This window comes from Corvus cornix, chromosome 15, assembly GCF_000738735.6.
Source record: "Corvus cornix cornix isolate S_Up_H32 chromosome 15, ASM73873v5, whole genome shotgun sequence".
Taxonomy (NCBI): domain Eukaryota; kingdom Metazoa; phylum Chordata; class Aves; order Passeriformes; family Corvidae; genus Corvus; species Corvus cornix.
In genome coordinates, this window is record NC_046345.1 from 12,894,195 (window position 1) to 12,907,739 (window position 13,545).

Consider the following 13,545-nt stretch of genomic DNA (forward strand, 5'->3'; position numbering starts at 1 on the left):
TGTCATTGAAAATGTGCTGCGTTTCTGTATTAAAGCTTAAGCTGAAATGCTCAATAGCTTCACCTGTTAAGCAGCATTATTTTCTTTCTACCACCTGTGGAACTCTCCAGTTAGGGAGAAACTCAGGCAGGTGAGCCTTAATCTGCTCCCACTAGTTCAAATCAACGGGTCATTACCAACAGGGAAAACAGTATTTGTGACTTATTATCTGTTTTAAACAAAGTATTTAATATTTACTGTTTATTGTATGCATATCCCTTCTTCTTGCATGGTGCTGATAACACCATGGGTTTGCTCCCTGTATGGGCTATTCACTTAAGAGCTGGACTCGATGATCCTCGTGGGCCCCTAGCAACTCAGAATATTCTGTGGTTCTTCTCCACATGATGACTTTTTTTGGAAAGAATTTCATTTGTTTATCTAATTCAGGCGCTTTCGAGCTCCTTTATAAAAAACTAACTCCACCCAATGTCTTTGCAGCTGTTTCAGGTGAACGCGGGGCAGCTCCGAGGCTGCTGCGGGGGCCGCATTTCGCGGGCCGTGCAGAACGTGGGGATAAACTCGACTGTGACGGGGAGCTCGGCGTGCCCTGACGCGGCCACGGCCATGAAGGAGTTTTGAGGCCTTTTAAAAATGACTTGGAGCACTCTCAGGTGCTGGGGAAACCCTGCGGTGAACCGCAGAATGGCCGGGACCGTGGTCTGCCTCCGATCCCCGCCCCGAGCGACTTCCCTTCCACGGGACGGGGCAGAGCATCCCGAGATGGAAGGGACCCACAGGGATCACCCAGCCCAGCTCCTGGGCCTGCCCGGGACACCCCAACAACCCCACCCTGGGCATCCCTGAGAGCGTTGTCCACGTGCACCTGGAGCTCTGGCAGCCTCGGGGCTGTGCCCGTTCCCTGGGGAACCTGGTCAGTGCCCGAAGAAAAAGAAAACCTTTCCCAAATGTTTGGGTAGCACCTCTGTTCTTTTTACTTTTCCTTGATGGTTGAGAAGAGAATTCCGGCTGGTTGAGAGACAGTAAATGGTAACTTTCCTTATCCTGCTAATATTCATTTGGGGATTATATGAATGAAAAGCCCATTTGGTAAACTTGTAACATCACAATGTGAAACACCTTTTCCAGTAAGCCACTGGCTTTCTTGTGTCCTGTGGTGCTTTGTGACTTCCAGGTGGTCCCTGGGGAGCCCGTTCAGCGCCCGACCACCCTCTGGGAGAAGAGCCTTGTCCGGGCGTGCAGCCTGACCCTGCCCGACAGAGCTGCGGCGGCTCCGTGGGGCGCTCCGGGGGCCGCAGGGAGCGGAGATCCCGCTCCGAGGGCCGGGACAGGGCCCGGGCCCGGCGCCGGGACCCCCGCGGCGCCGCCTCTCCCGAGCGCCCCCAGCGGGCGGCGGGCGCAGCGCAGCGGCGGCGGGAGGCGCCCCGGCGCCGGGGCCCCGCCCCCGGGCCCGCGTCACGTGGTGCGGCGCGGACCAATGGCGCGGCGCGGTGCGGGCCCGGGCGCCATTGCTGTCAGAGCGCAGGAGGCAGAGCGGGCGCGGAGCTGCGGCCGCCGCGGGCACGGCCGGCACAGCGCGGGCGGACAGCGCTCCCTGCCCGGGCCGGGCCGCGCCCGCACCGCCGCCACCCCGCGGGCAGCGCCGACGAGGCGGCGGCGGCAGCGGGAGGAAGAGGAGGAGGAGGAGGAAAACACCATCCACGCACAGCCAGCGGCGGCAGCAGCGAGGGGCGGCCGGGCGGGGCGGGGAGGGGACACAGCGCCCCCGCCCGCCGCCGCCTCCGCACGGGGCCGGGACCGGGACCCCCCTCGCCCCGCCCGCGCCGCACGGACCCGCCGCCCTCCGCGCGACCCCCGGCCGGGGGGGGCCGCACCTGGACGCGGAAGGGCGGCCCCGGGCCCCCCTTCCTCCTCTTCTTCTCCCGGCCTGGAGGAGCGGGGGACGCGTCCTCCCTGCTTGCACCGGAGAAGGGTCCCCCGGCTCGAGGATTATCGGCGCGGGGGCGGGTAGCGAGGAGTAGCGCGCCCGCCCCGGCCTCGGCGCGTCCCCTCCCGGCCGCGGGGCCCCGCGGGGCCGGAGCGCGGCGGCCGCCCCGGGCAGTGACGGGGGTCGCCCGCCTCGCCCCTCGCCCCCCGGCCGTCCCCCCAGACATGCCCCGCCGTGGCGGCCCGGCTCGCCGAGGATCATGACTGCGGCGGCGAACTGGGTGGCGAACGGGGCCAGCCTGGAGGACTGTCACTCCAACCTCTTCTCGCTGGTGAGTGAGTGAGTGAGCGGGCGGTGGGCGGGTGGGTGCCCGGGGGTGGCTCCGCGCCGGGTTTGTCGGTCGGGAGCAGCTGCCGGGGGTTTATAGGCAGGGCCCGGGGCTGCTCCTGCGCTGGCCCCTCCCCCGGCCCGGTCCCCGTGTTTATTTTGCTCCTTAGCGTGGTTTGCTGCGGGTCCGTGTATCGCGCTCGCAGCTGGAGAGCGGGGAGGGGATGGCTCCGCGTCCCCTCCACGACCATCTTCCCTGGTAAACAGGCTCCTCTCCCCGCCTCCCTTGGCACTCCGTGCCCTGTGCGCTTTGTGCCACCGAACCGGGGGGTTTTCTCTCCTCACAATGACAAACGCCATTTCAGCAGCGGCGAACGTTCATGTAGTGTGATCGTCTGTCGGACTTAGCTCTGGGCTCCTGTGACGGCGTGTCAGCTGCTGTTACAGCCTGCTCTCCTCTTTGCACACATCGTGCTCGGGGGCAAGAGGTTAAAAAAAAGAAACGAACCCAAACCTTTGAATTTTTTCTTCTCTGAAGAACGGCGGCTGACAGTAGTGTGCCGGCTTGTTTGCATAGATACCGTCTGCCCATCTCCCTGGGAACTTCCGACGTGGATTGCGTGGTTTAATGTTGCAGAAATTACGGTATCAGTTTTGGCTAGCTGTAGATTGGCAATTTAAATTTAAAATACGAAAACAATTTATGTGTAATGGCAAAGCCATTTGGAAATACCTTGCTTTATTTTATCTGGCACGCACAGGAACATTATCCCTTCTGGATGGGCAACAGCTGAGTGAGCGAGAGGGCTGCTGGATCATCGGGAGCCTTCCAGGGCTACAGGGATAATGTCGGAGGGGAGGAGGGACTTGATCAGTGCGTGGTGTGGTGGAGTTAAAACCTTGTGATGCAACTTTGGGGGTAGCATGTGTGAAAGGGTTGTGGTGGGTGCCCCCTCCCCGCAGCAGAGCTCTGCCAGAATTGGAGGTGGGTGCATATGTTCTTCTTCTGACAGAACGGAAGAGATTGTTTTTAGCTCCCTTATGAAAATTAAGAGAGGAAAAAAAAGGAAATTACTTAGAAATGCAAATGACCAAGCTCTTTGTTTTATGCTTTTTAACTTTACTATAGTATACTTGTTATTTTGTCTCAGGGTTGTTTTTTTTTAAATCTACATGTATTTGGCGTTTAATTTGCTCGTACCTTTTAAGAATCTGGGACAAGAGCCGAAGTCTTTCACTGCTGGAAAACTGGCCCAGAGCTTGTTCTGTGAGAATGATACATTTCTTACTTTGGCTTTTTGTTGAACTGTTACGTTATGTAAGTTTGTATCGGTGCTTCTGTTTGAAGGCACTTGGTAATATTGATAAATATGTAGCAGTGCCCTGTGTATCGAGATGTGGGAAAGGTGATTTGAGGGATTGTTATGGTGATTTTGACTACGCTGCTCTTTGCCAGGGAGGAAAATAAATCGGGAAGCGTGAAGGGAACAATCGTATCTGATTGTAGGAGGGAGGCAGTGGAGGGTTTGCTCCTCGCAGGGTTGTGAAGTCCCCGTTCATTAATGCAGACTGGAGCGTGTGTTTGGAGAGGCGGAACTTCTCCTGCAGTTGCAATCTGCGAATCTGTCACTGGTCAAAATAATTGTTGGCATGCAATTAGCATAAATTATAAAGTGAAGCTATTTCATAGTTATTGTGGTTTGGTTGTTTTTTTTTTTTTCCCCCACCTGACTAGGCTAGGGAAATGTTCAATTTTAAATGGGTGTGTAATATCACTGAAATAAGTTCAACGAAATTCTTTTGCAAGTGGCTTTAATAATAATGACTTTAATGTGCAACCCTTTAATCTCCCATGTAATTTTGTGGGAGGTATCTGTACCTTAATGTGGTGCTGTGTACGAAACTCTGTTTTTATTGTATTCTGGCTCTGGAAAAAAAGAAGGAATAAAGTAGTAGGTTTTTTTTAAATACAGCATATGTGAAAACTATTAGGAAGATTTACTTTAGATTGTGTTAGTGTTTTTTGGGATTTAAGTATCAATGAAAGATATTGAAAACAGAAACACTGACTGGAAATACGTGGCCAGCACCACTGACCCTTTAACCTCACATTGTCATATTAATTTCAAAATTTATGAAGTGTTAAAGCTACAGTAGTCTGGATTAGTAGTTAGAGAAACTTTTGCTAATCATTTACTTCTTCAGTGTAACAGAACAAAATCTAAATCAGTAGTTGGTAGGAATCTATTCATTCTTTAGGAGTGAGGTAGATTACAAATATTTGGGAAATTGATTCTGCTATTAGAAATTGGGGGCTTTTCAGTTGTAGGCTTTGTTTTGGGTGTGAATCCCAAGAAATGTTTGTGACTGGAGAATTGCAGTTCTGAAATAATTGCAGTCTATCATGATACCGTTTGTTCATGGTTAAATAATCTTTCTTGCCACAGATATTTGTTTTGTGGAAGCAGGAATGCTGTCTCCGTGCCCTGGAGAAGCCAGAGCTCTGTGCCAGCTCTGTCTGGTTGCTGTGGTGGATTTGGGTTGGTTTAACAATTCATGATTTCTATTTTCCTGTCGACTGTAGAAAAGCTAGAGAGGTTTGGAGCCTTTGCTGCTTCTGAATCTTTTAACGGGAACTGTTTTCTAAAAGCTTCTAGTAACTGATTCTCTTTTATCAGTGATGTCCAGAAAGTGTGGAGGCCCTCGGTGCCCTGGGCTCAGAATGTGTCACCTGAGGGGAGGGCACGGTCTGAAACGAAGGCTTTAAAGTTACCTTTGACTGTGCAGGTGCTGGGGGCAGTGCTGGGCTGGCAGAGCTGGGTTCCATGGAATGTCCCTCTGGACTGCAGCCCTTGGCAGCACCATTGTGTGTGTGGTGCTCTCCAGCAGAGCAGGAGTCCAGCACGGCTCTGGAAAATGGGTTAATGCTGGTGTGCTCTGTCAGGCAAAAACCCCCAGCCAGCCTGCACAAAGGCATCTCGAGTCCTGCTCTAAGTGTGCAGCCTTTCCCAGTATGGTGATGTAAGGGCCAGTTTGCATCTTTGTCATCAGAGTACTCCTCTAATAATAACTTGTTTAATCTGCTGGGTATAATAGCCTTGCTCATTAAAAATACACTTTCTGTCTGAATTTGCTGCTCCTAGCACAGCAGTAGGAGAAATGATATTTATCCTCACTCTGTTTTTGCTGTAGTCCAAATGTCTGCTGCTGCTTCTGAAAAGAATGTCTGTTTTGATAAACAGTATTTAATAAGCCATTGTAATGGCCAGTTTGTTTAAATACTAATTAAGAGCTGTCTAATAACTATTTAGAGACAAAAGGTTCTGAGGTAATATGCTTTGTATTAAAACTTCAGCCCCAGCTGGCAAGCAGTCTTCCTGTGAATAATCCTTAATCATAAAAGTAGTCTTACTGAAATTAATTTGACTTTTCCTGTGAGTAAGGGTTACTCATATGACAGCGAGGGCTTGCATGAAGATGTTTCCTCAACTGTCTGGCTTTGCTGCCCTGGTGGATCCAAAGGCACAAGTCAGTCTCGAGAAATTGGGGTGAAGCTGCATAACACTGGATATAGTGGAGCTGGAAAGAGTACAGCCAAGGGTGTCAGGAATGGCCTGAAATTTGGTGGAGCCTTCATGGGGTAGAAAGATTTGGTGCTGTAGGAATCTTCATCTTGGAAAAGACACAATTGTGCTCTTGGCAAGTGAGACGAGGTTATAGAAGCTGCTGTGGAAGATGTCTCTTGTTCTCGTATAAGTGCATTCCTACAGAAACCAGCTGCCAGAAGGGTCCAGGCAGTGGGAATTGTGTTTGCTCCCGTTCAAAGGCAAAGTTACAAGCAGTGAAGGCCGTCACTGCTGTTGCTTTTTGTAGTTCACATCCAGGAACAGAAGTTGTCCCCTTTGATCAGGGAGTTTTGTTGATGTTTCCATAATAAAATAAAAGGAATTAAAGCAACCTTAGGTGGCATTTGGATTATTCTCCTAAAGGTTCTTCATGGCATCAGAAAGTGAAGGTTGCAGAGGCTGCTGTGAGATACTCCTTGGTGTTGCATAATTGTCTGTAAAGGACTTCATAGTAAATGTTGATTGCTCAATGCCTACAGTAGTAGTGAATTAACCAGTAGTCCTTGCTTGTGTTTTCATAAATGCAGTGGGATTTGGGCATGCTGGATGTTACAGCACTCGCAGTGGATATCTTGCTTGTTTGGAATTTTATGTAGGTGTGAATTTACGTGCATAAATAATTAAGAAATGGAATTAACTTCTCAAGTTGTGCAAAAGTATTTGATTCTCTAGTTATCCTGAGTTTTATTAGGTAACAAGACAGAAGCAGAGAGATGACATTAGAAACCTTTTTCACTTCTTGCTAATAACAGATTATTTCAGGTTTTAAATCACTTCAGTGGTAAGGTTTTTATTATGTCCTGTCAGAGTATTTGACAGTTTAATGGGACGTGCCAGGGAGAGGGTTTGAAGAGAAAAGACCCAGATTTGCAAAGAGATTGGGACAGTGACATTGAGCTAGCGTGCCCAGCTCCGGAAGGGGAGTTGAGGGATCTGTTGGATAACCTACCTTATTGGAATATTCCCAAAGAAGATGGGGGGTGCGGGGATGACGTTTGCAGCTCAGAGTAAGCGTGCCCAAGCTAATCACTGAGAAATATTGGAGTGAAGTTTCCTTGAAATCTCGAGTGTCTTGTGAATGTACACGTGTCCTGGGGCTGGGAATCCTTCCCCAGAGACTGTGTCCTGATTCTGGTGGCACTGTGAGTCTGGTGGTATGCCAGATATCAACATAATAAAGAAAATACTCAAATGTTAGCCTGATGTATTCAAAAAAGTCCTAGGTAACTGCACCTTAGGAACAATAATTTTAATTTACTGTAACACTATCTGGAAATAAATTTTCCTATTTTTCTACATTTTTAATAGAGAATTGACATCATAACCCCAGTTCTCAAATACCCTCCCTGCCCTGACTCATTTGATCTTGAATTTTTTCGCCTTCTTCTGAGAGCGCTTCTTCATATGAAAGAGTAAAGAAAGATCTACAGATAGGATTAAAAGTTCTTTCTTCTATTATTTTCCTTCTGGACAATGCAATCTTTTGAAGAAAATCTAAAGGAACTGGAGGTTTTGATCTTTGGTGGAAAAAATAAGCGTGGTGCATATGAGATATATCTGCCGAGTGTGTTAACTTGAGTAACGGTCATTTGATGAAGAAAGAATCTTTATGGATTTTGTTTTAATTTTTTAATCTCTCTTGTTCTCAGAAGCATGACATGAAAGGATCTGTGTGTATGCAGATGCACTGCTTTTAAATACCAAGCCCCATCAGCGTTAGGGGGCTGTTGCACTTTGTGATGGGGTGAACACCTGGGCTGATTCGAAGCTTCCTGTTCACTGGGTGAGAGTAAGCCTGTTGTCTCCACTTTGCTTGATCTCTCTATGGAATTGCACCCACGTCCTCATCTGGCCCAGTCCAGTTTTACATCCTTAGTTGTGGCAGATCCCTTTCATCAGCGTTTGGGTTTTGCTCTGATCGGAGCAGGAACGTGCCTACAAATTTTTTTGTCACATCCTGTGACTGGAATGGCTGGCACCTTGCTGCATTCCTTCATTGTCTCCCTGCTGTTACACCTGCTCCCTCTCTGCCTTTCATTTTTCCTTGAGTGCTGGCTCCAGTGTACGCCAGGATCGCCTCATTATAAATTTATGTCCTTTGTTTTTTTCTGTGTGTTCCATCGTAGCTGTGGAAGGTGATGGTTGCTGTCCACAGACCTCTAAAACCCCTTTTCCTGAGCTTGTGCGGGATCCTCTAGACAACCCAGTAACACTGGATAGATGCTTGGGCTGTTCCCACTGTTGTTAAGGCTGACAAGTGTAGTTTATACAAAACTTTGGAGTCTGTGTGTGTTCATTTACTGTTCTGTGGGTGAGTCGTGCACTTCGTTGTCTAGAGTCTGGCACGGTGGCATTTGCATCTTGTTGGTGCCATAGTAACACAAATAATAAGCAAAAATACTGCTCTGACTGAAAACATGCTTGTTTTAGTATTAACTTGCCAGTTTTAAAAGTGCACAAGTGTTTCCAACAGAAGATCCCAACCCAAATCCAGAAGATTTGCTTATAAGGAGTGTGTGTTTACACGGGGGCATCTTTGTTCCTCAGACCAGGCTGTTCCCCTGCTTTCATTTTGAGCTCGAAGTATGGCTTTAAAAATAGATCCTCTTTCCTTGAGTTCCCTGACATCCACTGGTAGTTTTAAAGAGAAACCAGCTAATAAAAATATTCTGCTCTGCAGACCTCAGCGTGTGACTAAAAGCCGGTGTTGGGCTCCCTGTGCACGCGGTAGTGGAGCGAGCGCACAGCGCAGGGATAAGGGGCCCGGGGTACCGGCAGTGCCAGCTTGTGGTGTTTGCTGCTGTGGCCCTGCTCGGTACAGAGCTGTGCCTTAGTGTGATCCCAACACTGCAACGGGATAACGAGGGCTGGGCAGAACCCGCTCTGATAGCAGGGAGGAAGTTCAGCTCTTCACAGCGGGAGAGGAGAGTTCTCAGCATTTCCTCACGTAGTAAGGAGCTGCTTTACTCACAAATGTAAAAGATTTAAGCAGTCTTTCCTTTGGCTTGTGCTGTGAATTTTGATTAATTTTGATGAATTCTGACTCTCACTTTCTACTCCAGTCTGTAAAAATACGTTATTTCTCCTTGAGTCATGTGTGGTTTAATCCATGAGCAGCATTGCAGCAGTGCATGTGGAAATGTGGCTGGAGCTTTTAGTGGCATCCTCGCTTTTGTTTCTTTGAGATGGGGAATTTTATTGTGTGGTGCTGTTGTATAAGGTGCCCCGAGGCAATATTTACATTTATGTGACTAACACAGATGAGCTCAAACGTACACAGTGACCTTGTCCCTATATTAAGGAAAGTATTTAATGAGCTTATGATAATGGAGAAAAATGGGCAGGCTTCTAAAATTACAAAAGTAATCAGATATGACACATGTATTTTTGTATCACTTCTCGTGAGGCACTTGCCTCAGCTTTCTTTAATCAGCCAGTGTTGCAGCTTTGTGTATTCTTGTTTATGAAAATTAAAATTACAGAGGAAAAAGTTTGGGGTTTTTCCCCCTCTTTCATTTATTTCCCTCCCCCTTCACTCTTCTTCCATGCCTTGGTGATTCCAGAAAGGTTCATAAATTCATGTTTAAGCCTGGCGTGTGGAACTGACCTAGTGAAAATCTTTTCCCCCTTCTCTCTCCCAAGGCAGCTCTGTTCCCCTCATTCCTCTCTCCCCGCCACGTTTTGGCAGTGGTGTGGATTGAACGGAGATCAAAGTGGCTTTGTAACCACAATCCATGTCTTAGAGAAGGAAATTTAAAGCTTGTTCAGTAAAACTTTATTTCATTCATCTCTTAGCTTTAAAAGAGCTATGCTGTGGTCAGGGCCTTGTGGTTGCCTGTTCTTATGACTCCATATTTGCCCATAAAATACAATATTTTGTGAAAACAGAGGATTGAAAGCAAAATTTAAAGGAAAACTCTTCTTTACCTATTGACCAGGCATTGGCAAACTTCCAGTTTTTGATAAGGATGCATTCACAGCTATGAGACAAAAGTTTCAAAATGTGTTGGTTTTTTACATTATAGACTTGTGACTTTTTACTTATAGGAGTCTCTGGTTTACTAAGAAGTTTTCAAACCTAGTTTAATATATCTGCAGTCTCTTAGTGTTGGACTTTTATGAGTCTCGCTTCATGTGTGTCTACAATGTTACTGAATTTGTAGGTGGCTCTGGTGAGACACAAAATTAATTCCATGAATATCTTGTAGTGGCCATGTCAAGTATTTCTATAAAAAAATAATTTCTTTGCTGAGAAAGAAGGTTAATTGGTTAAATTACTTTATTCTGAAAGAGCTGCTTTCAGTTTTTGGCCCAGAGTTCCTGGTTATTTAATTTTCCATGTGTATTTTAATAAAATTTTGACTGGAGCTCTCTGTGAATTTCTGTAATTCCCTTCTGGCAGGAGGTGCTGGATTCTTCTCTTTGCAGGAATGACAGTGAGAGAGCTGGCAAAGTGAATCTACGTGACCAGTCATGTAGTGGCTTTATTTACTACTTTCCATGTTACAGAAGACTCATATGCCAGGATTCTGCAGGTGGTGGGTTTTGAAGGGCTGAGGGATTTTGGCTGCTCCTGACAAGCTGGGCACTACTGGGTGTCAGTGGTGAGGACAGGCATGAAGAACCAGGGCTGGGCTTCCTGTGCTGTCCCTGCCCCCCTGTCCCAGAGCAGGAGCCTGGGATGGGCCCCTTTGGGAAGGGAGCGAGGTGGGCAGGGATGGACACAGGGGTAAAACCGAGCTTTGCTGGGCCGGGCAGGGATGGACACGGGTTAAAACCAAGCTTTGCTGGGCAGGGCAGGGGCAGACACAGCTGTAAACCCATGAGGGCTGCTGTGCTGCTCAGATGTGGGGCACGGGAATGTTCCGAGTCCTCGGTGCAGCTTTTTGTGTAATGGAAGAAAGGGAACTGCATTCTTTAACTCACTGTGCCAAAGTTTACTCTGCTCGGGTTGTTACTTCCTCCAGCCCACCCTCCCCCCGTTTCTTTCTGCCCATATGTCAAATTACTTGGTTTGGGAAACATCTGATAGTCTATTGTATGACTCTGATGTTTGACATTTCCTTCCTCCTTCAGTTAAAAAAAAAACTAGAAAAGAAAGTTAAAGTTGGGAAGAATAGAGAAGATTCCTTTGTTTGCTTGCAGATTTGCTTTTGTCATTTTTTTTTTTTCATGTGTTGGACTGCTTTTCTGTAGTCCAGCTTTCTCTGAAAGGGGACTTTTAAATTTGGAAAATAGGCAGCCAGTTCTGATTCTTCCTGAAGGGGACTTGCATACCTCATCATTCACCCTGTCTGAAAACAAGGGCGGGATACTTAGGCTGCTGGCAAGTTGTATCTTTATTTGTTTTTTTTTGTGTGCTACTGAAGTTTGCAGTGGTAGTTTTCATTTTATTATCTGTTCTCAACCATCTACTCAGAAGTTAAAATATACTTGATTCCCTTTTGTGAAGAGACTGAAAGTGATGGAGAACTCAGAGTTGCCTTTCTGTAAAATAGTGTCTGTGACCTGACCTGCGGGGTGGGTCACTACCTAAACCCAGGGTTTGGTAATATGAAAAGAATTTCTTCAATTCCTTCTGTCTTTCATCTTGGAGATGGCATTTTGCTTCCAGGCATTGTGTGTTTCCATGCAGCCTGCAGGGGTAAATGTTCAGCTCTGCCATGGGTAAGCCTCATTCCGTGTAGAATCATTAAGGCTGGAAAAGGGCTCCAAGATCAAGTCCGCTTCTTCCCTTTGTCCCGATAATAACCCAAACCAAATCAAGCCCAGTCATGCCTTGTTAAATGCTGTTGGCTGCCGTGGCTTTGCTGGGTAGATGTTTGGACATGGGTAGGTTTTGTGCATCCTCTGAACCCCAGATTCCTGCCTATTCTGTTTTGTTGTGCAGATTGGCTTTCCCATTTCCCTTTCTCGCTCCTGGTGATGGGATTCTGGCACAGCAGCTTCCCATTCTGTGTGGCTGTGTTGGTGCAAGAGCCAGCAGGACGTGTGTGTGGAAGTGCCTGGCTAAGTCTCACTCCCACGCTGACCTGGGTCAGTGCTGCTGTCATCCTTCAGTTTCCTTATGGTTGTGTCCTGAATAATTTGGGCTTGAAGGTATCTTTTCAAGTGATGGCAGAGTCTCAGCCCTTTGGCTTCCAGCCACGGTTATCACATTATCCTTTCCCACCTCTGATGGACTGGGTTACAGCCCTGACAGTGGGAGGGGAGCTGCCGAGCCAGGCACCAGTGTGGAACGTGTTCTGAATTAGCTGGATCGGTTGAGGGCTGGAGGTTTGCTAACCAAAGCCTTCACTGGAAGTGGAAGATGTTGATCTAACTCAAAAGTCTTTTCTTAAAACTTTCCTCTTTAATTCTTTTTTGTTTTATAATGATTTTTTTTTTAGAGTTTGTGCAGTTAGTCCTGAATGGCTGCTGCTGCTTTCTGGGGGCATTGGGTCCTGGCTGAGGATGGCAGCTTTGAGGGTGAGCATTGACTGCTCTCTGTGTGCTGATGAGATTTCCAAGGTACCTCTTGGTGCCTGGCTAAATGGCAGGGCATGGAACAGCTTTGTGGAATCATAATTGCACAAGTGTCCTGTTCAGTGGTGGCCAGTGTTTGTCTGGCCTGCTGGATTTGCTGAAGTGGATGTAGTTGCACTTCCCTTGAATAATCTCCCAGGCTCTCTGTGTATTTGGTTGAGAGGTTTCTTGAAGCAGGTAGATGTTTTATGTACTTATGTACTTACGAAATTGTCTACAAGTTTTTGTCCTGATACAAAAATTTCAGCCACCTCGTTTTGGTTTGAATCTGGGTTCTGCTAATTTAATTTGATATCTGGAAGAAAACCAGTGGCTGTTCTCTAGAGAACCTCAGTTTCCCTCTTGTAAACCAACCAGACTTAATCCTTGGATGATTTTTTTACTGTATGGAATATATATTTTTTGACCATTCCTGTAATTATTCTGGTTTTGATGTTGTGAAACAAGAGCTGTAGTTGTGATGAAGGTGCAGAGCTACAGGTGAATTATAATGGCCTCAATTTCTGTGTCACCTTCTGTTTCTTTCATAGGCATTTCTCACATTTGGTTTTGTTTTGCCAACCTGTTTTTGCAGTGGACTAGAGGAAGATACTTTTTCCCTTTCAGTGTGTCAGTGTGTGCTCATTTTCCTTCTGCTGTGTTTGATTGTAGTCATCTACTTTAGTATTTAACCTTGAAATTCTGTGAGAGTTTGGATCCATATCAGTAATTTGGGCCCTTTTACCAGATTGCTTTTTCTTTTGTGCTTGCCACTCAAAAAGCCTTTGTTGGTAACTCCTGCATCTGCCAGAGCTGCTGAAATTTAAGCATTAGTATTGGAGTGCTTTTATGTTTTCCACTGGGAAAGGTGGTACTTGGTTGCCACCTCAAATTCTTTTTGAGATGGGTCTGACTTTTGTTTCTTTGAAAAGAAGCAATTAATCTTCCTGGCTGCCTCCTCTCCCACATGGGCAGAATCACCCTGATGTTGGGGAGAAAGAGAAAAAATACCTCATTTCTGTCAGTGCTGTTTACTTTTTAGGCATAACAGCTCATGCTGTTAGTTTGTGGCTTTTAGTAATGTGGACTGTATTATTTTAGAAATGCCTTGGTTTTCTGGTCCTCAGTACTGTGATATGGGATCTCAGATGTTCCCAGGTA

General features: G+C 47.0%; 1 protein-coding gene across 1 annotated transcript in view; it reads left to right on the forward strand.

The window, feature by feature from the left end:
* The first annotated feature begins 2,099 nt into the window (after nt 1–2,099).
* MED13L (mediator complex subunit 13L) overlaps nt 2,100–13,545 on the forward strand; it is a 173,064-nt gene continuing 161,618 nt past the window's right edge. Inside the window, 1 exon segment of the mRNA XM_039561361.1 lies at nt 2,100–2,258. Coding sequence (XP_039417295.1) covers nt 2,187–2,258 — 72 coding nt within the window. The 5' untranslated portion in view covers nt 2,100–2,186.